This window comes from Lagenorhynchus albirostris, chromosome 19 (genome assembly GCF_949774975.1).
Source record: "Lagenorhynchus albirostris chromosome 19, mLagAlb1.1, whole genome shotgun sequence".
NCBI lineage: Eukaryota > Metazoa > Chordata > Mammalia > Artiodactyla > Delphinidae > Lagenorhynchus > Lagenorhynchus albirostris.
This window is the reverse complement of record NC_083113.1, coordinates 33475437-33499237: the sequence shown is the minus strand read 5'-3', so window position 1 is coordinate 33499237 and position 23801 is coordinate 33475437. Positions and strand designations below refer to the sequence as shown.

At 57.6% G+C, this 23801-nt stretch overlaps 2 protein-coding genes across 14 annotated transcripts in view; one reads left to right on the top strand and one right to left on the bottom strand.

Moving 5' to 3' along the window:
- KIFC3 (kinesin family member C3) overlaps positions 1 to 805 on the top strand; it is a 35904-nt gene extending 35099 nt beyond the window's left edge. For all 11 annotated transcript variants that reach the window (XM_060132242.1, XM_060132241.1, XM_060132238.1 and 8 more), the window contains one exon: positions 196 to 805. In XM_060132242.1, the coding sequence (XP_059988225.1) occupies positions 196 to 221 (26 nt within the window). In that variant the 3' untranslated portion in view covers positions 222 to 805. The remainder of the gene's footprint in view (positions 1 to 195) is intronic.
- On the bottom strand, positions 564 to 23677 carry KATNB1 (katanin regulatory subunit B1). 3 transcript variants are annotated; one of them, XM_060132251.1, is made up of 20 exons: positions 23525 to 23677; positions 22089 to 22383; positions 17681 to 17811; positions 13774 to 13891; positions 8297 to 8397; positions 7866 to 7907; positions 7128 to 7211; positions 6798 to 6913; positions 6272 to 6343; positions 5960 to 6110; positions 5597 to 5787; positions 5360 to 5490; positions 4890 to 4940; positions 3887 to 3954; positions 3612 to 3731; positions 3370 to 3519; positions 3102 to 3178; positions 2931 to 3005; positions 2581 to 2697; positions 564 to 1794 (listed from the first exon to the last, which is right to left on the bottom strand). In XM_060132251.1, the coding sequence occupies exons 2-20, from the start codon at positions 22126 to 22128 to the stop codon at positions 1737 to 1739; spliced, it is 1893 nt and encodes a 630-aa protein (XP_059988234.1). In that variant the 5' UTR covers positions 22129 to 22383; positions 23525 to 23677; the 3' UTR covers positions 564 to 1736. The 3 variants fall into 3 exon arrangements, with proteins under 3 accessions (XP_059988234.1, XP_059988232.1, XP_059988233.1); XM_060132249.1 differs by lacking the exon at positions 564 to 1794 and adding an exon at positions 1834 to 2243 and having other exon boundaries at positions 23525 to 23676; XM_060132250.1 differs by lacking the exon at positions 564 to 1794 and adding an exon at positions 1834 to 2243 and having other exon boundaries at positions 3612 to 3680; positions 23525 to 23676.
- Positions 23678 to 23801: the final 124 nt, after the last annotated feature.

Genomic DNA, 23801 nt, shown 5'->3' with positions numbered 1-23801 from the left:
AGTGTCAGGCCCGCAGCCCAGGGCTGCCCGCCCAGCCGCCTGGCCGCCTCGGGTTGCAGGGCTGTGCCGGGAAGCTGGCTGCTCAGGGCGGGGTCTGGGGTCCGCTGCCTGCTGCCTGTGTGCTTCTGCAGCTCCCTCCTGCTCTGGGACAGAGGCTGACAGTCCTGGTGCTGACGAACCCTCCCCCTCCTGCAGGGAAGTCGAGGCCGTTGCCTGTGTGATGGACATGCCCACTCTGCCGGACGAGGGACTGGGTCCTGATGCCTGCCTGGCCTGTTCCTGCTGCAGCGCCTGGAGCCCACAAGGCAGAGGCCAGAGTGGAGGCTCCTCGTTCGCCCGTCTCCCCTCAGAGATAAGAAACACGCTCAGAAGGAAAGGGTGTCTCGGCTGTGGCTCTGGGCGCAGGTGGTATGGGCTGGCCCAGCCCTCCCCACCCTGCAGGGCCCCTCCCTAGTGGGTGGGCTGAGGAGCCCCCAGAAGGCACAGGAACGGTGGGAACTGGGCGGTTGGTGGGCGGCCCTGCGCCACTCTTCCCTGGCTCCCAGGGAGGAGAGTGTCTCACTGGGCGTGTATATAGTGTTCCTAGGTGTACACAGGAGCACGGCCCTCGCCGCCGCGGGCCGGGCTGTATTTATGGCCGGCAGGAGGCCAGTGGGTGGGGATCTTGCTGCTCCCCGTCATGTGCCTGGCACCAGGCTATCGCCTTGCCCACTGGCCTCTTGACATTTTCCTCCCTCTGAAATCCTATTTAAGAACTTTTGGAAGCTTAGGCATTTTTACTTATTAAAATAACCTTTTTACACAAGCATCGTCTGGAAGAGTTGGTCTCGTGAACCCCCGGTCAGGTCGCAGGGGGCAAGCAGGGCACTGGCACGTGCCATTGGCTCCCCACTGCCGGCTGGTCACCAAGTCAGGATCATATTTTTCTGAACATTCCTGACTAGGAGGGGCCCCCTCCCCCCACCCTTATCATGACTGTGACCCATACAACAGTGCTGTCACCTCCATCTTATAGATGGGAAACTCAAGCTCTCCACAGGCTTGCCAAAAACCCAGCCGGAGTGGGCCCCACTCCACCGCCTGCCCTGGCCTTGTCCCCTTAAGTGAACTGGCCACAGGTAAGTGCTGCACCCCTCCTCCCTCTGCCTCTACGGACAGCACCCCACCCACCAGGGCAGTGCCACCACGGGGGTTGTGCTGTCCTGCACCCGGTCCCAACCTTGGGAAAACATGGGCAGGGCTCAGTGAGGCCCTCCCACCAAACTGGGGTGGAATCTGCCTCAGGAGCATAAGGGACGACCACTGGGTCAGGGGAGCTGTTCCGGCCAGCCAGCACTGGGGGCTCCTGCAGGGAGTGAAAGCTGTTTGGAGGACGGGGCAGCTGCCCTTCCGGTCCTATCCCTGGAGGCCTCCTGGAGGGATGGGGGAGGGTGGTGGGCCCTGGGTCAGCCTAGCGGTGGCCATACCTGCAAGGCTGGGGTCCTGGCCCCCTGCAGTGTACACCTGCTGGCCCTGGAGGCATCCACGGGACAGTGGGAGTGTGGCTGAGACAGGGGATGAGCTGATGAGCCCACTCCTCACCTGTTTCTCCTAGCCGTGAAAGGGGGAGTTGCTGGGTCCCTCTTCTCCCCAGAACAAGTCTGAACTTACCCCTTCCCGCCGGCCCATCGCTCTGCTGCCCCCTGCTGGCCACGCTGCCTGGTGCACCGCCTCTGGGTCTTGGAGAAGGCGTGGTCTCATCTCTGAAGAGCCAGGCAGGCAATATGGGGCCCCGGAGAGCCTTGTGGCCAGAGGCTGCACCTCCCAGCAAGGAAAGCAGGGAATAGTTACAAATTTAATAAAATTCACTTTATAAATTACAGCAGCAGCCCCAGGGCTCGGTTCGCTGCCCCAGGAAGCAGGAGTCGGACAAAGCTGGGCAGCTGTTGCTGGAGAGAAGTTGTCAAGAGTTTAGGGCTGCGGAGGTGGCCAATGGGCCAGCGCCACCGCCTCTAGGATGACCGCAGGCAGCAGTGGGGGCCGGGCAGAGGCTCATGGGCCGGTGGGCGCACAGGGAACAGGAGTGGGGGGCCGAGGCCAGGCCTGAGGGTGCCACCACCCTCTGGGCTCCTCAGTCCAAACTGGCCATGAGCAGGTGCAGCTCGCGGAAGGCACTGCCGTGGCGGCCGCTCAAGCCCGACTTGCTCTTGACGAGGCCACTGATGCTCCTGAGCTGCTTGTAGCAGACCCGGCACTTGTGCAGCCTGCGGGCAGAGGGGCCACGCTTAAGGTGGCTGGCCGGCACGGTCACCGTTACCCCCACCCGATCCCGGAGCCTTTCCTGTACGAATCGCTCCGGCCCTCCTCCCGGAGGAAGGCTGAGGCCCAGAGTGCAGGACCCACTGAGGCTGGGCCAGGGCAGAGCCAGGCCATGGGGGAACCAAGGCTCTGGCAACCCTACCCCGTGCCCTGAGCCACCGTCTCAGGCACAATGACCTCTATAAGCTGTTTCAGCAGGGCCGCCAACAAGCAGGCTGGGCCCCCAGGCCTGTGCTCTCGCTTGACCTGGCACCCCTGCCACACACGCCGCTGGCTCCTCACCTCTCCTCCCGGCTGATGTCCACACCCACGGTGGGCGGGGCCGCCAGCATGTCTGTGATCAGGGGCAGAAACCGCTGCAGGATCAGCTTCAGAGAGGTGCAGCCCGTCTGGACATAGCTTCAGAGGCAGAGGGGTAGATGGGAGTCACAAATAGACAGAGAGCAAGGTACACAGAGACAAAGGGGGCAGAAACAGGATCAGAGAGGCAGCATAGGCTCGTTTTCACTCTGTCCTCTCAAATTTGGAGGGCCCAGCAATGCTGCACGGCCACCTCACAAGGGCACCGGCCCTGGGGGTCTTTCCCATGGTCCCTCCCTGCTGGGAGGCAGGTGCGGCTTCCCCACCCGTACCTCTCATACTTGCTCTGCAGAAGCTTCTCGATCTGTGGCAGGACGGTGGTGCATAGGTCCAGCTTCCACAGGGAGCTGGGGAGAGAGCCAGGAACACGTGCCCTCAGTGCCCGGCCCTGCCCACTTCCCCCACCCACCCCCCCCCCCCCCCCCCCCGCCACAGCCACTTACGCTTTCTGGTTGACAATGTTAAGGAGGTCCACGACCACGGACAGGTCATTGATGGCCACGGCCGAGTCCACCGACGTCTGTGCAAACAGAGCACCCGTCAGAGGGGACCGGGGACTGAGTGGCCCTGCCTGGGTGTGGCGTGATGATGGGATTTACTGCGGGCTGTTCATAAGACTGTTCGGCGTGGTGACAGGGGCCGCCTAGCTCCCCCTGTGCCCCTCGGGCGGCCCTCTTCTCAACCCCAAACCCGGGCAGAGGTGGCACTTGCCTTGATGTCACCCGTGGTCCACACGGCCCGCACGGTGTCCAGGTTCTTGTGGCGGCTGGTGAGCACGACACACATGGTGTCATGGCCTTTGCGGATCTGTGACATGGCATCCTCGTCGACCAGCTCCGCCTGCTGGGGGATCTTCACGGCCTGCATGGGACGGGTGCCCTGATGCTGGCAGCCAAGTTCTGCCCTCACCCCACGGGCCTCCACCCGCCCTCAGCCTGGGCCCCCCCACTCACAGGCAGGAAGTCAGAGGCCTTCAGTCCGATGGGCTCGTTCCGGGTGGCAGGGATGATGGCAGACTCAGCCTTGGGTGCAGGGGTGGAAGTGACGACTGGGGGCCGGGACAGGACCTCGAGCTGGAGGGGTCTGGGGCTCAGCAGGTGGCCAGCCCAAGGCCTCTTCTCCCTCCCTCCCTCTCAGCCCCCCTCCCCGGCAAGGGCCGCCCCAGCGCCGATTCAGGACTCCAGCCCCTCTCTGAGCCCCACACCCTGCCCGCTCCACCTGGACATACTTTTGGCACCGGGAACTGCACGTCCATGGCTGGGCTGGGCTTTGCTGCCTCCTTGGCTGTGGCCACGTCTGGAGGCAGAAGGAAAAGATCAGTGGGTGAGGTCAGGCCAGGAGAAGGGACGGGCGGGCAGAAGGCAGGGCTTGGGCTGGGGCTGTGGGCGGCACCTCTAACAGGAGGCCTGGGGGCCGGAGATGGGCCTGTCCCCTCCCTTGCCACCCACTCAGCCACAGGGCTGGTAGAAAGCAGGCGCCAAGCACTGTGTGTGGACAGGACCCAGGGAGCTCCAGGGAGTGGCGCTCCTGTCACCTCACTAGGAAAGGAGTGTTTTTGGGAGGGGGGCGGTGAGTGGATAGTGGATGGTGAGTGGGAGCGCGGGAGAGAGAGAGGCCCTTCAGGAACCCAGCCCGAAGGGCACGAGAAGATGGCCCCTTGAGGAGAAAGCAGGGGAGGGAGGGATGGGCTGGAGGATGAGGGTGCCCCGCCCTGCCACCTTCTCCAATCGTTAAGTGAGCAGAGCAGGTTTTCTCCCTTCTTAAGCCCTCCAGCAGCAAAACCCCAAGCCCCCAACCCAGGGCCTGCAGGGCCTGGCCTCCTGCTCCCGGACCCCAAGCCCCCGCTGTCCTCTCGGCTCCCTCCCACCTGAGGCTCTTCCCTCCTTGTCTCCTCACCTGGCCCCCAGGCCTGCCTGATGTGCCGCCTCCTCAGAGCCTCACGGCCCCCCATCTACACAGGCCCCAGAGCCTCTCACCACTCCCGGCTCCTTCCTACCCTGTGGCTGCCTACCGTTCGCCTTCCTCACTGGGTGTGGGCTCCTGACGGGGGCACCTACCTGCCTTTTCACGCTCAATCACCAGGGCCTGGCACAGGGCCTGGCACACAGCAGGTGCTTTGGGGCGAGTGGAGGGAAAAGATCCAGTGGGAGAGAGGCTGGAAACTGTGCTGTGGAAGGGGAGGACTAGGGAGCTGGGGACCCTGGGAGGCCAGGCTCTGCCCCCCGACTCACCATCCTCCGGGGGTGCTGGGAAGGGCTCACTTCTTCGGGGTGGCGTCCGACCTGTGGAGGTAGAGGGGGTTGGGGACTCATGTGGGTCAGCCCAGGGCTGCTGTCTGAGCCCTCAGGGCCCGGCCAGCCGGGGACCCTGGGCCCGTCAGGATGCGGCAGATGCAAGGTGGTTCCCAGGCGCGCGCACAGCTGCAGACTGACCCGTTCCCGGGCCCTGAACCCTCAGGCTTGCCCCTTCCTGGCCCCTTGCCCCACTGGGCCTTCCTTTGCTTGGGGCAGGCCGAGCACTGAGCGGCTGCTGGGCCTCTGCTGAGGCCTAGAGGACCAGGGAACAGAGCCTGGGCCCAGACATGGGTTAGGAATTAAGCTAAGGGAGTGCAGCAACATGGACGCCATCCCCAGAAAGGACCATCTGCCTCCCTTTCACAGAGGGGAACGCTGGGGCTCGGAGGGGAGGGCCCAGGCCTCACTGATGCTGTTCTTGGGCTGGAAGATCTCGTTGTAGTCCTCGGCGTTCTGGATCTCCGCCCGAGACTCCCGCTCATCCCGGTCATCCTCGCTGCTGGGGCTGCGGCGCTCGCTCTCTGAGTTCTGCTTCACCCTGGGGAGCAGGCCGGGCAGAAAGGAGGCGGGGGCCCCGGTGAGGCAGGGGCTGCGGGCCCGCCTCCTGTGCCCCCCAGCGCCCTCCGGGGCCCCGAGCACCCCACCTCTGAGGCTCGCTGCCGGTGGCGCCGGGCCGCTCGTAGATGCGCCGAAGCGGGGCGCTGGGGTGTGGCGGCTGCTGTGCCGGGGGCTGGCTGTCCTGCATGGGGTCCGGGGCTACCGTGCCCGTCCTGGTGACCCGCGTCAGGTCCACCACGTAAGAGGAGACGCTGCTCTGGGAGAAGGCCACGCCTATCTGCGGGAAGCGGCAGAGCTGGGGCGGGACCCTTCGCGGTGGTGCTGGGGGACGGGGGGATGGGGTGGGGGGTGGGCAGGACCCCCCGGGGCTGGGTGGGAGTTGGGGGCCTGAGGGGGAGGCAGGCGAGCGGCCCAGCGGAAGGGTGCACGGTGGGCGGTGGCTCTCTCACCAGCTGGTCATTGCAGATGGCCAGGTCGGCCACCTTGCCCCAGTTGACGAGGACCACGTCAAAGCAGCGCTCGGGCTCCCAGCCGTAGACGCGCAGTGAGTCCTGGCAGCCACTATACAGGCAGCAGCCATCGGGGTTGAAGAGGACGCTCCTGGGCCAGGCGAGAGTGGGCCGTGGGTCAGGAGACACCGGAGAGGCTGCGGGGAGCCCAGGACGGGAGGGAGCGGAAGCGGAGATGGGAAAGGTCCACCTGCAGCCACACCCCACTGCCCGGCAGGAGGGCCCTGGCCCACTGCCCAGCCGCCCACCTACCTGACAGGCCCTGGCTCCCCTTCGATACAGCTCACCACCTGGAATTTCTCCAGATCCCAGAAACGGATGGTCCTGCAAAGGAAGTCAGGCTGTGCTGGGAAGCCAGTGCCACATGTTGGCCTCCACACAGGCCAGTGGCCGGGGGAGCCCACTTCTCTCCAGACACCTGCCGCCCCAGGTCACGGCCATTCAGAGCAATGCCTGGGGCCATAGGCTGGCCCTGCACAGGCAGCGGGAGGGGACTCGGCACCTGGGAGGTGAATATGGGCCTTGGACTCAGACACGCAGTCAAGTCCCAGGACACTGGGGCCGGATCCAGACATACCATGAAGTCCCAGGACACTGGGGCCACGGTTGGGAGAGAGATGTGACCCGGGTCCCATCCCAGCTTGGCTGACAGTTAATTCAGCCTACCTGGGATCATATGACACCCTGGGACACAAAACCAGACTGGGGACAGACATATGCCAGAGGACAGGGACGTGAGGGACAGCAGTCACGGGCGACGAGCCCTGCTCCTCCTCACCTGTCAGAGCTGCCAGAAGCCAGGAGGTACTCGTTGGGGTGAAACTCCACCACGTTGACAGGCCCTGTGTGGCCGGGGAACTCGGACATCATCTTGCCAGCAGTCAGATCCCAGAGCTGGGGCAGGCCAGGGTGGAGGTCAGGGCCAGCCTGGCCCTCAGCTGCCCGCTCGCCCTCCAATCCAGCCCGAGCTCTTTATCCACGAACCACCTCCCACTCTGGACAGACTCGGGATGTGCGAGCCTGATCAGGAGGGAGGTGAGGACCCAACCTGAGTGTGATCAGCAGACCCCAGTCCCCAGCCCTGGGCCCGGGTCAGGCCGGGAGCTACCTTCACCGTGTGGTCATCTGCGGCCGATGCCAGCCACTTCCCGTCGGGGCTGAACCGGAGACACCGCACGGCCTGGCTGTGCCCCTGAGGGGAGGACAGAGCGTGAGCACCCGAGGGGCCTGGGCCCAGCGGACTTCTCTCCCCACCACCCACTCCTCCCTGCCCTCCATAAGCAGTGCTTCCTGGGAGCAAGCAAGGAGGGGACTGACAGCCACATGTGGGAGATGTCACAGAGGGACACTTCTCCACATGCGGTCACGGACCCCCAGTCCTGCAGGACGCTCCAGGAAATAACACTGCGTGGTCTGATAGTTTGGGAAGCAATGTGTCTTGTGTCTCTTTTTGGAGAGTTAAATGCCTCCTCTTAATGTCAAAGGGTCTAGAAACCCCCCAAAATAATTATTAAACCCAGTCCTTCCAAACTCATATGAACAGGAACCCCCTTCACTTAATGACTCCTGTTAGCGGCCTGCAAACCGTGGAGCACAGTTTGGTAAACACAGCTCTGTGGGGAGTCACGGAAAGCCGGGGGTCCAGGTAGCCGGGGGTCCAGGTAGACCACCCACCGCACTCCTGCTCTGCTCCAGATGCATGTTTCTCATCTGGACTCTTGTTTCTCACGTTCTCACCCAGGTTGGACAACAGTCTCCTCCAGCCCCTGCCAGGGTCTGGGCACCACCCCATGCTCCGCGCCTGCAAGGTGCTTGTGGAATGACGGACAGCGGGTGCCTTGCTTACCCTGTATCGGAACACACAGCCTTTCCTCCTGATGTCCCAGAGCTGTGAGCAGAGGAGCAGAGGGGGGCAGGGTCAGGACAGGTCACAACTAAGGTGGGCTGGGCTGGGGAGGCCTAGCCAAGCTAAGTCCTGGAGCCTGGGTCGGAGGGCAACATGTGGCCATGAGCAGAGAGGGGCTCTGGGCACCTCCAGGTCATTACACCTCCAAGTGACAGGGGTCTGGAAACCGCTCACTAAAGCTAGGCATCCCGAGCAGAAATGTCTGGCAAACGCTTCCACATCGCTGCCCCGGGAGGGCACGGATGCTGCCACACAGGGGGAAGATGTCCCCCGAAGAGCTGTAGCCCACCCCCCCACCCGAGACGGGACACACCGTCCCAGTCCCGCTGCTTGGCCCGGTGGGAGAGCCAGGGTGCAGAGTGGTGGCTCACCTTGATGTTCGTGTCCTGGGAACCCGAGGCCACAAACTCGCCATACGGGTGGAAATCCAGGCTGCAGATGTTGGCTTTGTGTCCCATAAGTGTGCGAAGGACTAACAAGGAAGAGAGCAGAGACAATGGCGTGAGAGGCAAACAGGATGGCTGGTGGAGCGAGGGCTGTTATGTTCGTTTGTGTGTGTGCTTTCATACTGACTGCACAGAAAAACACAACAGTATCAGACTTTCAAAACAAGGAGAAAAATCAACCAGAGTCCTACCACCCTAACAACTAACTTTCCTATTTTCCTCTCAAGAGATGCCAGCCATTTCTGCCATTACCCGAGCCCTCAGAAAACTCCCTGCAAGCTCCCCGCAGCTTGCACCTCTGGGCTTGTCCCAGCATGCTCTCATGAGAGTGAAGCCCCAGAGTCAGCAGAGCCAGGTAACTACTGTACTTGGTTCAGGCCCTGTGGATGTGGACGTGGAGCTTATGGTCTGCCAGGCATCCCACCACAGCCGAGACAGTGCAAGGACAGAGATGCAGGAGAGGTCCAAGCTGGGGGAGAAGCTGCTAGGTTGAAAAGAGAAATCCAGGGGGGCTTTTTGGAGGCGGTGGTCGTTGAACAGGATGTTAGTGGGTGGCAGATGAGGGAGGCTGCAGGCAAACCTTGCGTTTCTGTCTCAGCGTGTTCTCCGGTACCACTCAAGTTTGCCTCTTCTCTCTGGCGTCATGTGTCTTGCTTTTTATAAGATTTATAATTCCGCTGTTTGAATGAAACCGTCCACCCCAGGAGTGCTGGTGCCAAGGGGTGTGGCAGTCCAGCCACCCTCAGGTTTGCGCCAAGGTGAAACAGGCTGGCTTGTGAGGTGGTGAGCTGTCTGTTGGAGGAGGTGTTCAAGCAGACCCCAGATGTAATGCTTTAAGGACAAGATGCAACCGCACCAAAACCTGAGCAGCTGCCCTCCTCACTCTCTGTAGTTGTCTCGGGGGCTCAGCACTGCCTGGCTGGCCAAGGGGACTTCGGGCACATGCTGCCCAGTCCAGGTCCTGGAGGGAGGAGACTCGTCTGGCTCCTGCCCCAGTCCACACCACCCCCGCCAGCCTACCTGCTTTGCATCCCACAAGCCAGGCTTCCAAAATCCTGGCCCGCCCTGAGAGGATGTGGCAGGTTCACGTTCATGAAGCATATGCCTTCCTGTGGATCCTGAGCTGAGCCACCCTCGCCCTCTGGCTGCTCTGTGGAAAGCAGGCAGGAACACATTCTTCCGGCGTGATTTCTGCCCTTGGTCTTCTGTCCCAGGAGGGCTCTCGGCAGGCCTCCTGAGGCCGGACTTGGTCGCAGGATCCAGGAGCTGCAGAGTAGAGGGGTCTCCGGGGTCTGTCTGCCCCACATGGGAATCTCTAAACCCTTCCAGCCGAGTAGCTGAACCCTCCAGTGATGGGCAACTGATGTGACAGTAAGGCAGCCCTTTAAGAACCCCTTCCTGCATGTGGGGTGCCAGTTTGCCTCTGTATCATTTCCATTCACACTGTGGTGGGTTGGGGGTGGAGGTGGGCCTGAGGTCTTAGCTCTTCCTGCCGAGGATGCTACGGGCAAGTTTCTCTTCCATCGCTGAACCCCCGCAAATGGCAGGGTGGACAACACTGGGATGGGAGTCTTGACACCAGGATTTGAGTCCCAGATTCCGCCACCCCCAGCCACAGAGGCTTTATCAAGTTCAGGGCCCTCCCTGAGCCTCAGTTTGTCCATCTGTCATATAAGGAGACAGTGCCAACCTGGCTTTGCATCAGAACCACCTAGAAGCTTAAGAAAGCCAGAGTCTGGGCCCATCCCACTACTGAGTCAGGCGCTCCGGGAGTGGGGTCTGGGCTGTGTAACAAGCTCCTTGTAGAGCAGCCAGCTCTGGGAGTCCAGGGCTCAGGAATTCCAGAGGTCTTCAGTTTCCGTTCTTTGCCCACCTCAAGAAATTCCTCACATTCCCTTATGCGTGAAAGTCATGGCTGAGAAATCACGGCCCTTGGCTTCTCTTTTTCCTTTGCTCCTCAGTGAATGGTGAATGGCTGGTGCCCTCCACTGGGATCTGGGTCCAGGCAGAGGCTTCCCAGGAAATGAACTGCCTTCTGCCCGAGCCTTTCTGCTTTCTCAGCTGGAGCCCAGCCAGCCCAGGCTTGCTCCTCCCTGGCCCCTTGTCCAGCGATGCCCCCGCACTGTGGGTCCTGTGTGTGGCCAGGCAGTGGGACCGCATGCTGAGATGCTAAGCACTCAGCCCGTTTATTATCTAAGAGGGCCTGGGGCTCTGTCTGTTTATTTATTTATGGCTGCATCAGGTCTTAGTTGCCGCACGCAGGCTCTCTAGCTGTGGCACGTGGGCTCCAGAGTGCGCGGGCTCAGAAGTTGCGGCGCGCAGGCTTAGTTGCCCCACAGCATGTGGGATCTTAGTTACCCGACCGACCAGAGATTGATTCCGTGTCCCCTGCATTGGAAGGCGGATTCTTAACCACTGGACCACCAGGGAAGTCCCGGGGTTCTGTCTTTCTTAAACAGCCTGTCACTGGGTGGGCCAGCACCACCCAAGAGGCTCGGGTTGAGGTCATTTCTTGAGGATCACCTATACAAGAGCAGAATGAACCCAGCCACCAGGCATGCATGGCCAATGGCCGCCGTCCTGCAGCAGAGGTAGAGCAAGCACCAGAGTAGAGGCCTGGAATGACCTTCAAGTCTCAGCCAGGCAAGGGGGGCATCTCTTCTGGAAGAGGCAGACGCAGCAAAATCCACGTCACCCTTTCCTCTCCTGTCCTTCAGGTAGGGGATGGCCTCCCGCCTGGCATGCTGGAAGGTCCAGACTAGAGGTTGGCAAAAAGCAGGGAGCAAACAGGTTTTACTTGGACCTCTGAGTGTCAGCCTGCAGAGTGTTCTGAAAAATATGGTTTTTTTAAAATTAATTGACTTATTAAGTTATCTATTTTTGGCTGCGTTGGGTCTTTGCTGCTGTATGCGGGCTTTCTCTAGTTGTGGCGAGCGGGGGCTGCTCTGTTGCGGTGTGTGGGCTTCTCCTTGTGGTGGCTTCTCTTGTTGCAGAGCACGGGCTCTAGTGTGCAGGCTTCAGTAGTTGTGGTGCATGGGCTTCAGTAGTTGTGGCACACGGGTTCAGTAGTTGTGGCACACGGGTTCAGTAGTTGTGGCTCGCAGGCTCTAGAGCGCAGGCTCAGTAGTTGTGGTGCACGGGCTTAGTTGCTCTGCGGCATGTGGGATCTTCCCGGACCAGGGCTCGAACTTGTGTCCGCTGCACTGGCAGGCGGATTCTTAACCACTGTGCCACCAGGGAAGCCCTTGAAAAATATGTTGAATTAGCTGTCAACCTTCAGAAATGGGTGGATTCCACATAAATGTCCAGATTCCCAGCTTCACTTGAAAAATCTGTACAGCTAGCAACATTGTGCCCAGACTGCTGTGTGGCAACAGCCAGCAAGGCTGAGAGGCAGCCCCCCTTCCAGGGAAGGCAGGACTCCCCAGTTGGCCCAGAACTGAGGGCATGAGTTTATAAACCAAAAGATCCCAGTGAGGATCCAGCATAGGGATGAGAATAGGCCCACCAAGGCCTATTCTATGAAACCTGAGAACACTGGGACGAAGATCCTACAAACCTGTAAAGAGAGAGAGGCAGAAGGAGGAAAGAAGCAGGTCCCATGAGAGGGATCTGGGATGAGACAGCACTGACCTCCCCATAGCAACCCTGGAACCTAAAAGGCAACGGAGCTGCACCTTCACAATTCGGGGGAAAAAGTATTCCCAACCTAGAATTCTATACTCCAACTCTTAGAAATAAAAGGGGGGTGGTTTTAGAATAAAGTAATTTTCAGGGACTTCCCTGGTGGGTCAGTGGTTAAGAATTCATCTGCCAATGCAGGGGACATGGGTTCGAACCCTGGTCCGGGAAGATCCCACATGCCACGGAGCAACTAAGCCCGTGCGTCACAACTACTAAGCCTGCGCTCTAGAGCCCGTGAGCCACAACTACTGAGCCCATATGCCACAACTACTGAAGCCCATGCACTACAGCCACTGAAGTCCACGTGCCTAGAGCCTGTGCTCTGCAACAAGAGAAGCCACCGCAAGGAGAAGCCTGCGCACCGCAACGAAGAGTAGCCCTTGCTCGCTGCAACTAGAGAAAGCCCACACGCAGCAAGGAAGATCCAACGCAGCCAAAAATAAAATAAATAAATTTATAAAAAAGAAAAGAATAAAGTCGTTTTCAGCCTCTAAAACTGTGCTTGCAGTGTACCCTTTCACAGTAAGCTATGAAAGAATGTGCTGCACCTAAAAGAGTGGGGGAACCAAGAAAAGTGACAACGTGGGATCCGGTGTGGCAGAGTCGGAGAGAGTTCCCCGGGGAGGAGACAAGGGCCCCAGGATGGCAGCTGGGCTGCAGGCCTGGGAGCTCCCAGGCCACTAGGACCTGGGGACAGAGGCTCTGGGAAGAGACACCTCAATGATGGGATGGGTTTGGGGGTAAACTCAAGGAGGAGGGTTACTCTTCTGGCAGATGAGTTGGGGCTGGATTAGTAACAAAGACACAGAAAACATGCAGATGAAAAAAAGATAGAACAACTATTAATTCCAGGGAAACAAAATTATCAAAAGAAAAGAAATACAAGCAGCTCTGAATAATATCTATAGGTCCTGATAATATAAACACTGAGTATTTAAAAGGTGATTCAGGGAGGATGGGGGGGAAATGTTGTGAGTGACAGAGCTGGGGTAGCACTGAGAGCTCAATTCTCCTTTTCTGTAGGAGGATGGCACAGCTAACGTATGAAGTGTTTTTAAAAAGAAAAGAAACTGCAGTATATCCACATTGCTTGGAAAAGTGGAGGCGATTAGCACTCACCAGGTGCAAGGACAGAAGGCTGAGGCCCCTGGAGTGAGGCAAGGCTTCCTCTTTCCATTGTGACCATTTGTGAACTACCAGCATTTGCCTTTTTAGACTATGCATAACTTCTATAAAGATGAAAACTAAATTAAAACAAACAAAGCACAAGGAAACAGAAAGTCTGGCCGCCCAGGCCCCATTCCTTCAGGCAACAGTTAGCTGGAGCTGAGTGGGGACCCCCGGGAGCGGGGCACACACCCTGGTTCTCCGCACACAGCCCCTTCACTCATTTACAAGTCCTGCGCGGTCCCTGGTGGCACTTGATGTCATTCCAGGTTCTGAATCCACAGACACCCACCCACTCATGCACACATCTGTCCATCATTCAGACATTTACAGAACGCCCCCTCAGTGGCAGCACTCAGAAAGCAATGTACGTCACTGCTGCCAGGTCAACAGGGATGGGGAGTTGCCACACTGTCTGGTCAGTGCCCCCAGGAGAAAAGCACCAAACCTAGTCAGGACAGGCTTCCCAGAGGAAGCGGCTGGACAGCGAAGCTGAGGACAAGCACGACTGCAGGTGTGGGGGGGGGGGGAAGGCAAGTGCGGACACCTACTTTTGGCAGCTTCCAGGTCCCAGACGCGGATGGAGCCCGACTGGGAACCGGCCACAATGAGCTCCTCAGGGGTGTTGAGACGTACGCTCTCCACTGGGGACGTGTGACCCGTCAGGCTCTGTGAAGAGAGGGTGGCAGCTTCAGCACTCTGCATGAACAGACCCCCGGCTATGGCCCTAAAATCTGGGTCCCTGGGAGGCATGTCAAGCAGGGATGCTGTGCTAGACCGAGCCACCCCCAGGCCTCTCGGCTCCCAGGGCTAAAAGTGGGCCAGACCCCAGTCATGCTCCGCCCATCACCCCTGTGCTCCTGACATGAACATCACCTGCAGAAGTGGCCCTGGGCCCCTTGGAGGGGGGCAGCTGACCTTTTAGTCTGAAGTCCAAAGCATCGCCCACCTGGGCTGTGCTCCCATTTCCACTCTCTGCCCGGCCCAGCCCTCAGGAGGGGAAACCACGGCAGAACTGAGGCCTGGCTCGTCAGCGGCACACACCTCGCCCCTCTGGAATGCGTGGATCCCCAGGGGCGGCCCCCTCTGGAGGACCCAGCCATGTTCTCAGGCAGGGGCTCTGGAACCCAGGGGACCTGGGAGTGACTCTGCTGGGAGACACAGAGGCTCCCCCCAATTCAGACCAGGCCAGAGCTGGGCAGGGCTGAGCCCAGGGATGGGGGTGGGAGGTGCTGGAACTTCCAGCTTTCTGGAGAGGAGGCTGGAATCTTAAATCCGTGGTGTCTGTCACTCCTCGTACAGCACTGGCCACCGAATGCACAGTGGTGATGCCATCAGCGTTTGCTAAGACCATGTTCCCGTGGGAACTGGGGACAGTAGGGGAAAACTGCTCCTCAGCAGAACGACCCAAAGGCCAGACACTTACAAGCAGCTTGCCCGACTCCCCAGTATCACCAGCAGGAGTATAAATGGGTAGAAACTACATGGAGGGTGATTAGGCAAAAATCTATCCACATTTAGAAATGCACATTCCCCGCACACCAGCCACTCCACCTTGGGGCTTACCCCACACACACGCAACACACGTGAAACAACACAGACCCAAGGTCATTCTTTGCCGTGAATCTGACAAGAGACTGGAAACAATGTATATGCCCACCACAGGAAACTGGTTAGATGAGCTGTGGCCACCCATGCAATGGAATAGCATTCAGCCACAAGGATGAACGAGGCACCCTCTGAATATGAGAAAGACTAATCTCCAGGACGCTCTTAGGTGAGAAAAGGTGGAGGACAGTATATGTCGTTCGATAGCATTTGTGCAAACTAAGAAGGGGAAGGGGACCAGGCATACACATTTGCTTGCAAATGTATAAAACAATCCTGGAAGGACACAGAGGCATCGGGAGCCACGGCTGTCTCCAGGGAGGAATGTGTGGGTCAGGGAGCTATACAAGTTCACTCACAGTCAAAACCACACAGAAATGCAAAGACTGCCTGCAGAGGTGGTAGCATGTGTATACACCTGAGGTGAGAAAGAACCTGGTGAGTCTGAGGCACTGAGAGGCCTGCTCTGTGGCGAGTGAGGGGATGAGGCCTGCTGGGGGCCTGCGAGCGGCACCTGGTGTAAGCGGCTTAGTCTAGAGGCCAGACCCCATGCTGTCCACTGTGCTGTTCTGAGGGCGAGAGCATGGGGGTCACTTCATGTCCATTTTTTGTCAGCCTCTGTTGATTCTTTTTCAATTAGTGTATGTTACTTTGGCATTTCAGAGAGGGGAAACACATTTGAACCCCCAAAGCAAAGTGAAGCAAAACACTTTCAGTTCTGTCCTTAACCTTGGCCGTGGTTCGGGTCAGATCTCAGCTGTCCACTGGACCTCACAAGAACACTGAGCTGATTAAGCGTCTACTAATAAATATCACCTCCCAGGATTTCCCTGGTGGCGCAGTGGATAAGACTCTGCACTCCCGCACTCCCAATGCAGGGGGCCGGGGTTTGATCCCTGGTCGGGGAACTAGATCCCACATGCATGCCACAACTAAGGAGCCCGCATGCCACCACTAAGGAGCTGCAACTAAGGAGCCTGCGTGCTGCAACGAAGGAACTGGTGAGTCGCAACTACGAAGCCCGACTGCTGCAGCTAAGACCCCATGCAACCAAATAAGTAAATAAATAAATATCACCTCCCGCCCGCTTTTTATCTTTATCTTTACTTGGTCAAGAGTCAAAAGACTGATACTGCCCTGTGCTGCAAGGTTGTGGTGGGAGAGGGCGGGCTTCTGTGCTGCTGGTGAGAATGTAAATTGATTTCCAGAGGGCAGTTTGGCAATATGTTTTGAGAGCTTTTTAAAACATGCCACACCCACAGATTCAATGCGAAGTCGCAGATCTGCTCAAAGATTTAGGGAGAGGAGGATGTTCCCCGCTGCGGCTGAGCAGAGCCAAAAAACCGGCAATGACTTCCACGCTGGGAACCAGGCGTGGCCAAGCTCATCCCTACGATGAAATACTGCGAAGCTTTTAGAAATCACATCATAAAAGGATATTTGTTGACACAGGAAAATGCTGACGATGTTGTTATTTTTTAAAAAAAAAACAGGCTACAGAAGAGTAAGATAGTGTTCTGGAAACATACTGTTATACGTTTCCGTGTGTGTACACGCAGGCGTGTTTGCATGTGTGCACGTGTACATACAGGCACAAGTCTGCGCACACACGCATGCGTACCTAGAAGGGCACAGACCAAAATACCAAATGTAATGGTCTTTAGATAATCAAACTATATGTGATTCATTTTTGTTATTTTTTTCCCTCCTTTACACTTTCCTGTATTGGAAAACAGTTTTTGGCATTGAATATAGTTGTGTACAGGGAGAGAGTGCCACTGAAATGGAGCAGGACCCTGTGGGGCCTTCCTAGGACAGACACACCTCCCCGCATGTCCTCTGCCTGCCTTTTGTCTGTAGAGAAACTCTGTCAAAGGATAAATTTAATCAGAGAAGTGAGGAAAATGCAGAAGCAGCAAGGAAAGCAGTCAAACAAGACCAAATAATAATAGCTTAGTCATTCCACAAAGTCAAGGACCTTTAGTTCCTCTTCAAGGGCTATGGATAATAATCTGAACCATATCTTTTGAGCTTTTTTGTAGATACTGAAACTCCCACCAGGTGAAAAAGTTGACTACATGACGACCAGACTATAGCCATGCCATAAGCTGCTTCCACGAACTGGCCTCAAAGAAATGGGAACAAACAGGCCCCGGTACTAAAGATGCTGCTGATCAGACCACTGCGTGACCGATTTCAAGATGACTGTCAGGGCTGGCGTGCTGCTCTGCATGGCACCCTCCCAGCACCTATATACCCCTGAAACTCTCCTTTAGAAGTTCTTGCCCTCTGATCAACGGGGGGGGAGTTGGCCATTAGATACATGTCTGCCTTCCCCCCAGTTGCTGGCCTCCTGAATAAAGCAACCTTACCTTTCAACCAACACTTGCCTCTCGAGTATTGGCTTCCAAGCTGCGAGCAGCCAGACCTAAGTTTGGTAACACTGTCAAAGAACCAGTCCTCTAATCAGCTCTAACCAGGGGCGCTCAGATCCTTTTTGTGGAATGAGGTGGGGAATGAATCAAAACAGCTGCACGTGTAACTGATAGGCAAGCAGATAGGCCAGTGGGCAGGGGAGGCTCAAATTCGGGTCCATGGGATTATTTTAGCCTTCTCACGCAGGCTCCCCAGGGTTCTGTCCCATGGCCAGGTGACCTCCCCCCCACCCCCATTCCTGAGGACAGGTCACTGTCCCAGCCATCAGGGTTGTCCTGGGCCTTCCTGAGCAGACAGCTGGGGAAGGCACTGATGTGCTGGGTTCCTGCAAAGCTGCCCGCTCCCAGCCCCCAACCCCCAACCCAGGCCTGCCCACCCACCTCTCCCCAGCCCCACCTGCCGGCCGAAACTCACCATGATGCAGTTGGGCTTGTTGATGGACCACAGGTTGACGCGGCAGTCATCCCCGCCTGTGGCCAGCAGCCGGCCCGAGGCTTTGCCCAGCACCAGTGAGGACACGTTGCTGGCATGGGCCACGATCTCCTCTATACAGGAAAGAGCAGAGGGACAAGGCAGTCAGGGGCCTGACGGGCCACAGGAAGGAGGGCTAGGCCTTGCCCTGCTCGGCCACCAGCCCTGGCACCCGAAGCCCAGCGGGAGGGCTCTGCCCCCTGTGGCTCCCCTTTGGTGCCCAGACACCCCCATGAGCCGTGGGACGAGGCAGAGTTTGGGCCTGAGACAGAAATGACTATTTCTCAACTTCAGTCATTTCCATCCTTCCCTTAGGCCTCATGATTTTTTTCCTTTTTCTGTATAGCCACAGGTACTGTTATTGACTTACTATGCTCAATTTTTAAAACTGACTTGCTATTTTTATTTAGCTGTGTCATTTAAGTAATAATATGCATGAAATTTTAAGCTTGATATGTTCGTTCTATTTTTTCTATGACACAAAAAGAAAAATGAAAACAATTATTAAAATAAAAAATATTGACCCATGTAACCACCTAAGCGTCTCAGCCGCCGCCTGGTGTTCCTGCTTTGGGGAACACACTTTCAGAACCGTGCAGGTCAACCACAGACGAGCTGACCCCAGGTGAGCTCAGCCAGAGCTTCAGTCCGCAGCTTCAGAATCATGGACTGGGTTCTGGTCTGAGCTCTGCTATTGCAAGCTGTGTGGCCTTAGACAAGTTGCTCACCCTCTCTGAGTGCTGGGTTCCTCGTCGGGTAAATGGGGATAATAACAGTGCTTGGCTCACTGGGCTACTGAGGGTTCAGTGAGGACATGCCTGTGGGCTGCTGCGAGGGGCTGAGTGCTCGCGGCTGCTTGGCAGGCCGAGGACCAGACGCCATGGAGAGCGGGCACTGGGGCCCAGGAGGGTGGGTTGGGTGAGGAGAGAGCAGGACGCAGCCAACTGAGGGGTCTAGGTATGAGGGCCGACCAGACAGAGCGGGAGGCAAGGTCACTGTGGGCGGCCACGAGGGCCCCTGGCTTGGACTGGGGGGGGCAGCAGACATATGTCTCAGAGGACATTGCCAGGGCCTCCAGGGAACAAAACATGGGCAAGGAACCAAGAGGCAGCCCTGGCCTCCGAGCCAGGGCCTGAGTAGCTCCTCCTGAGAACGCAGAGGGAAGAAACAGGTCTCCCCACACAGATGAGGGAAAACCCCAACGCGCTGACGCCCGGAGGCAGCTGCGAGGCCGGCGTGGGTGACTCTGAGGGAGAGGCCGGTGCGGCTGCCCTGCAGAGGCCCCTCCTGGGCACCTGCTCTGGCCTCCACCCTGCCTGGGGGTCTCTGTGGTGCCCACGTCAGATGGCAGGAAGGTTGGGAAGCTGGGCCCAGGAGGGATGCTTGCCAGGTGGCGTGGCTCACAGGGGCTGTCAGAGCTGCCCAGGGCACCAGGCTCCAGGCTCGACCTCACAGACAACACCCCACCTCAAGGCCCAGCTAGGCCAGCCCCAGCAGGGCGAGAGCTCCCAGCAGGCCCAAACCTGAGCCAGGGCCTTGGGGACCCCACCACTGGATTCGAGGAAGCTGGGCCTCTCTCTGGTCCGCACCTCAGCCAAGGAGCCTCTGTCCTCTGGACACTGTAGGGACAGGTGCCTGGATGCTCTGGGGCTCTGGTCACAGACACTTATATGTTCAAGAGCTTCTGTTGGGCCAAAGTGACAGCCCAACCCAGCTAGAGGGCAAACCACCTTCCCCCTGAGCACTTTGATCCCCAGCCTAGGGTCCTCTCCCCCTCCCTGAAGACACTCCCCACATGCGCTGCCCTGTGTGTGTGACCCACCTAGAGGCCTGACTGCCCACCCTGGCTCTCACCCTTCCCAGGCAAAGTCCTGGTGGCCCCCACTGCACTGGGCCTCCTGGGCACACTGCCACCCCTCTCTGCACCTCAGGACTACTGCCCCCAGAGACAGCCATTAATGCATGATATAAATGTTTCCTGGGTACCTGCTCTAGGCCGGGTGCTAAGAGACAGTGGGTAGGGACAGTGATAAGGTTCTTGTCTTCACACTCCAGCCTGATCAGATGGTCCCTGAAACAGGGCATCCAGCCTGAAGAACCACAGACTTTAGGGTGAGAAGGATTTCAAGGTTGGGCCCTTCTAGAAGGGCTCAGACCACTCCCCTGCAAGCAGCCTGAGCAGGGGGCTGATTGGAGCCCCTGGAGGGACCGGGGGGTGGGGTGGGGAAAGGGGGGCACACCTCAGGCACCAGGCATAGGCCTCGGCATAGGGCACTGGCCCAAGAGCTCCCACTCTGGCCTGAAGGACAGCATCCAGCAATGGTCCAGGCCTGGGTACTGAACTTAAATGTACAAACAAATAAAAACAAATAGAGATCCTCACAGCAGGCCAGGTTGATGGCTGCTGCTCTACCCTGTGGCACAGGCCCATGCTAGTTTCCCAAGCTCAGGTGGCACAACCTGGACCCCACATCCCAGCCAGAGCTGGGGGAACACTGCATTCTGGCCAGAGGCACTGAGCACCTGTACCCCAAACAGAAGACACAAAGAACTAGGTTTCAACGACCTCACGATGGCCAAGCACGTTCTGATCCTCCCCAGACTCCAGAGCCACAAGGAGCCAGAGGTCATTTGGGCTTGGGCTCTCAAACAGTTTATACCCATGGAAACTGCTGTGCACATGAAATTGTCAGCAGATGCCCAACATGCCTGATCACATCACCTCCCACTTGAATGCTTTAGGGCTTAGCCTTGCCCTTCAGATAAAGCCAAAACCTCAGAAGGACTGGGGTCCTGTAGACACATGTCCTCACCAGCCTACGTGACACCACATTCTCCCCACTGCTGTGCTGCAGCCCATGGCCTCTTCTGAGGCCTTCCAATGCACCAAGCTTCCTGCCTCAGGGCCTTTGCACATGCTGTTTAGGCAGCCTACAGCACTCCCCTACCCCCACCCCTCATCACCTAGTTAACTGATTCAAAGCACAACTGTTAACTGTTCAAGCTTGGAATTAGGTTCCAAGGAGAGATGGGTCAGTGTGATTATCTGATTCCTGCCTGTTGCTCTCCCCAGGCTCTGAGCCCCACTGCATAGGGACCTTGTCTATTCTGTCCCCCACTGTCTCCCCAGTGCCTGGTTCTTTCCTGGTTTCTCAGGAAAAACAGCTGTTGAAGGTATACATTCGTAACTCCAATAAATACAAAGCCACTCTGTCCAAAGTATACCCTCCTTGGGAGCCCATAACAGGATTCTCCCAGAACCCTAGGGCTGAGGAACAATTTGAAAACGGCCCAAACCTCTCATTTACAAATGAGGACGCTGAGGCCCAGCAAAGAGTTTTGCCCAGATTCTCACAGTTAAAAAATTGAAGGAGCCTTGCCCCAGCTTCTGAAAACAGCCCAGGGACAGCTCATAGCAGAGGGTGACCAGTTTGGACACACCAGATCTATGCCAACCAGTTATTACAGGCGGGGTACAGCCCACAGAAGCACCAACGTGTAGAGCAACAGGTCTCAAAATATGATCTGGAGAACACTGGGATCCTCACGATCCTTCTGGGGGTCCAAGAGAACAAAACTACTTTTATCATAATACTAAGATGGAATTTGACTTTTATACTCTCATTTGCTCACAAGAATATGGTGGCGTTTTCCAGGAGATATATGACATGTGAGGACATCATCACTAACGGCATGTTTCTGTGTTCTTGTGTTTTAAAATGTCTCAGTATTAATTTCTAACGTGGTAAATATTGATAGATATGACTCCCATAAACAAAAACTCTTTGGGGTCCTCAATAATTTTTAAGAGTATAAAGGTGTCCTAAGACCAAAGAGTTTAGAGCTGTCAGTATAGAGTAACGGTGGGGGTGGGTGGTGCCCGGGCTCAGGTACATTCCAGAGGCTATCAGCATCCCTCTGCCTATCCTCTCACCCCAGCCCCCAGCCCAAGATGCCCTCATTTGACGGGGGAGCTTGACTTGTGAGATGTCTGAAAACACCAAGAACATCTTTCAGGATGTCTTGCCCCATCCCGCCTGCCAGCCTAACTGGAAATCCTGCTAAGTGCTTCATTATGCTCATTTTCTCACTTGAATCTCACAGCAACTCTAGAATGGAGGCGTGATTATCTCCTTGCACAGACAGGAAACTAAGCCTCAGACAGGTTAAGTCACCCGGCCAATGTCACCCAGCTACAAAACGCCAAAGGCATGATTTGCATCTTGGTCTACTTTACTCCAAAGCGTGGAGTCTCCCCCTGTGCCTAGAACTGGAGACACAGTTGGGGGTTCAGGCCACCCAGCAACAAACAGCTATCAGGGTAAATGGGGTGAGAAAGAAAACCACTCACGTAACTTCCAGGCCGTCTTGGTGACCACAGGGGTGGCCATCCTTCAGCTGGCTGGCACCTGAAGTTCCACCCACAGTAGACAGTGCTTTCCTTGTGGGGTGGGGGTGGATCCCCCCCCAGATCCACCAATCAAGTTGGCAGGGAGTTTCCACACATCCAGGCAGAGGGAATGCTTCGTCTCCCAGCCCCGGACCACCTCGTGGTTTTAAATCATCCACAGCAGCAGCCCGTGCGTGACTGTCGGGATCCTGGGTCATGGAATGTCAGGCTTGAGCCATCTCAGCTCAACACTGGGCTGGAACACAAACAGAGGTGATGGCTTGTTAGCAAACACTCGGGGGAGCTCAGGGGGTCCCTGGGTTTGCAGACCTGCAAATGCAGCTCCCTGGATGACCAAGGCCACTTGATAAAGACAAACACCCACCAAAGCCACCAGAGCCAAGAGATGCGCTGCAAACTGGGTTTGAGAATCTGGAGAGGGGGTACCTCAGGCAGGGTGACTTGGAATACAGGGAAAAAGAAGGTCCTCCCAGAGGCCAGGATGATGGGAGGAGGCTCTGTTCCAGGAAGCTGGCTGCCTGAAATGCAGCAGCTGCGGTGGGGCGGGGAAGACCACATGTCTGCAGTTCAGATAGATTGCTGGGAGTCACTGTCTGTCTGACGTATGGGAAGGGGGCGGAGTCAGAGGCTAAGTTTAGGGGCCCATCAGAGGCACCCTAGAGATAGGCATTGAAGTCTTCTCTGGGGAGAGCCTCAAAGAGGGCCCTGGGGGTCCAGTTCGTATCAAGGGAACTACACCGGGTCCCTGCAATTCCCAAGGACAGTGCTGGGAACTAGGCCTCCAGTCTGGTCGTGAGTCGGTATGACTCTTCAACTCTAAAAGGCGACCTCATGGAGCCTCCTATCCCCTTCCTCCAAGCCTCTCTCCCACGAACCCTATCCTCGCCCTCCCCTTTCTCCTGGGTTCCCCAGTTCTGACTCTCTAGTCCTCCATTCACTCCTCCTTCTCCCTGCCGCCTGTGTCCCCCCATGCGTGCACATCCTGTCTCCTGGGCTCCCTAACTTGGCCCCTGCCTCGCCAGACCCTCTTGTCTCCCCCTTTCCTCTGCGCTAACAGTATCCCCATTCATTCACTCTCTTGCTTCTTGTGTCCCTATTCATCACCCCTCCTCCTGCTAGACCCCCGGCTCTGCTTCCGGCCTCCCTGGTTTTTCCCCTCCGGCCTCCGCGCCGGTTCCACCCCTCCCGAAGCTGGGGCTGGTCCCTCGGCCTCGCCTAATCCTCCCACTCCTCTCAGCTTACGGGGCACAGGCTCCAGCCTCCCTCCGCCCAGAGCCCTCTCCGCCGCAGCCCGTCCCGGTCCCGGCAGGCTCAGCCCAGCCCCGGGCTCATCCTCCCCTCGCTTCCTTGCGCCCTCGGCCCCGCGTCCACTCCACCTGCAGCTGCGGCTCTGGAGGCCGAGGCTCCGCTCCAGGCGCGACCCCCACTTGCCTCCATCCCCTGGCCTGATTGGCCGCTGCTTGACAACCGACCCTCACAACAAAACCTCCGGCTCAGAGCCTCGCCTTCCTCACCTCTCGCACCAATCAGCCGCCGCGAGCGCCCCAACCCCCTCCGGGATTGACCAATAGAAGCAGGCGCTTCTGCCGCTTTTCCTTAGTGCCCTCCCCCTTTTCCTGAATTGGACTAATCACGAGGAAGGAGTGTTCAAGA

Bases quoted from the DNA above. Each gene is read 5' to 3' on its own strand.
- KATNB1 (XM_060132249.1), bottom strand. From the start codon at position 22,128: ATGGCCACCCCTGTGGTCACCAAGACGGCCTGGAAGTTAC. The intron at 7,212-7,865 runs GTAAGCAAGGCA...TCCTCCCCTCAG, and splicing joins GCTGTGTGTTCCGATACAGG to GGGCACAGCCAGGCCGTGCG. The intron at 5,491-5,596 runs GTGGGGTGCTCG...CCTGCTCCCCAG, and splicing joins ACCGGCAGCGAGCCTCAGAG to GGTGAAGCAGAACTCAGAGA.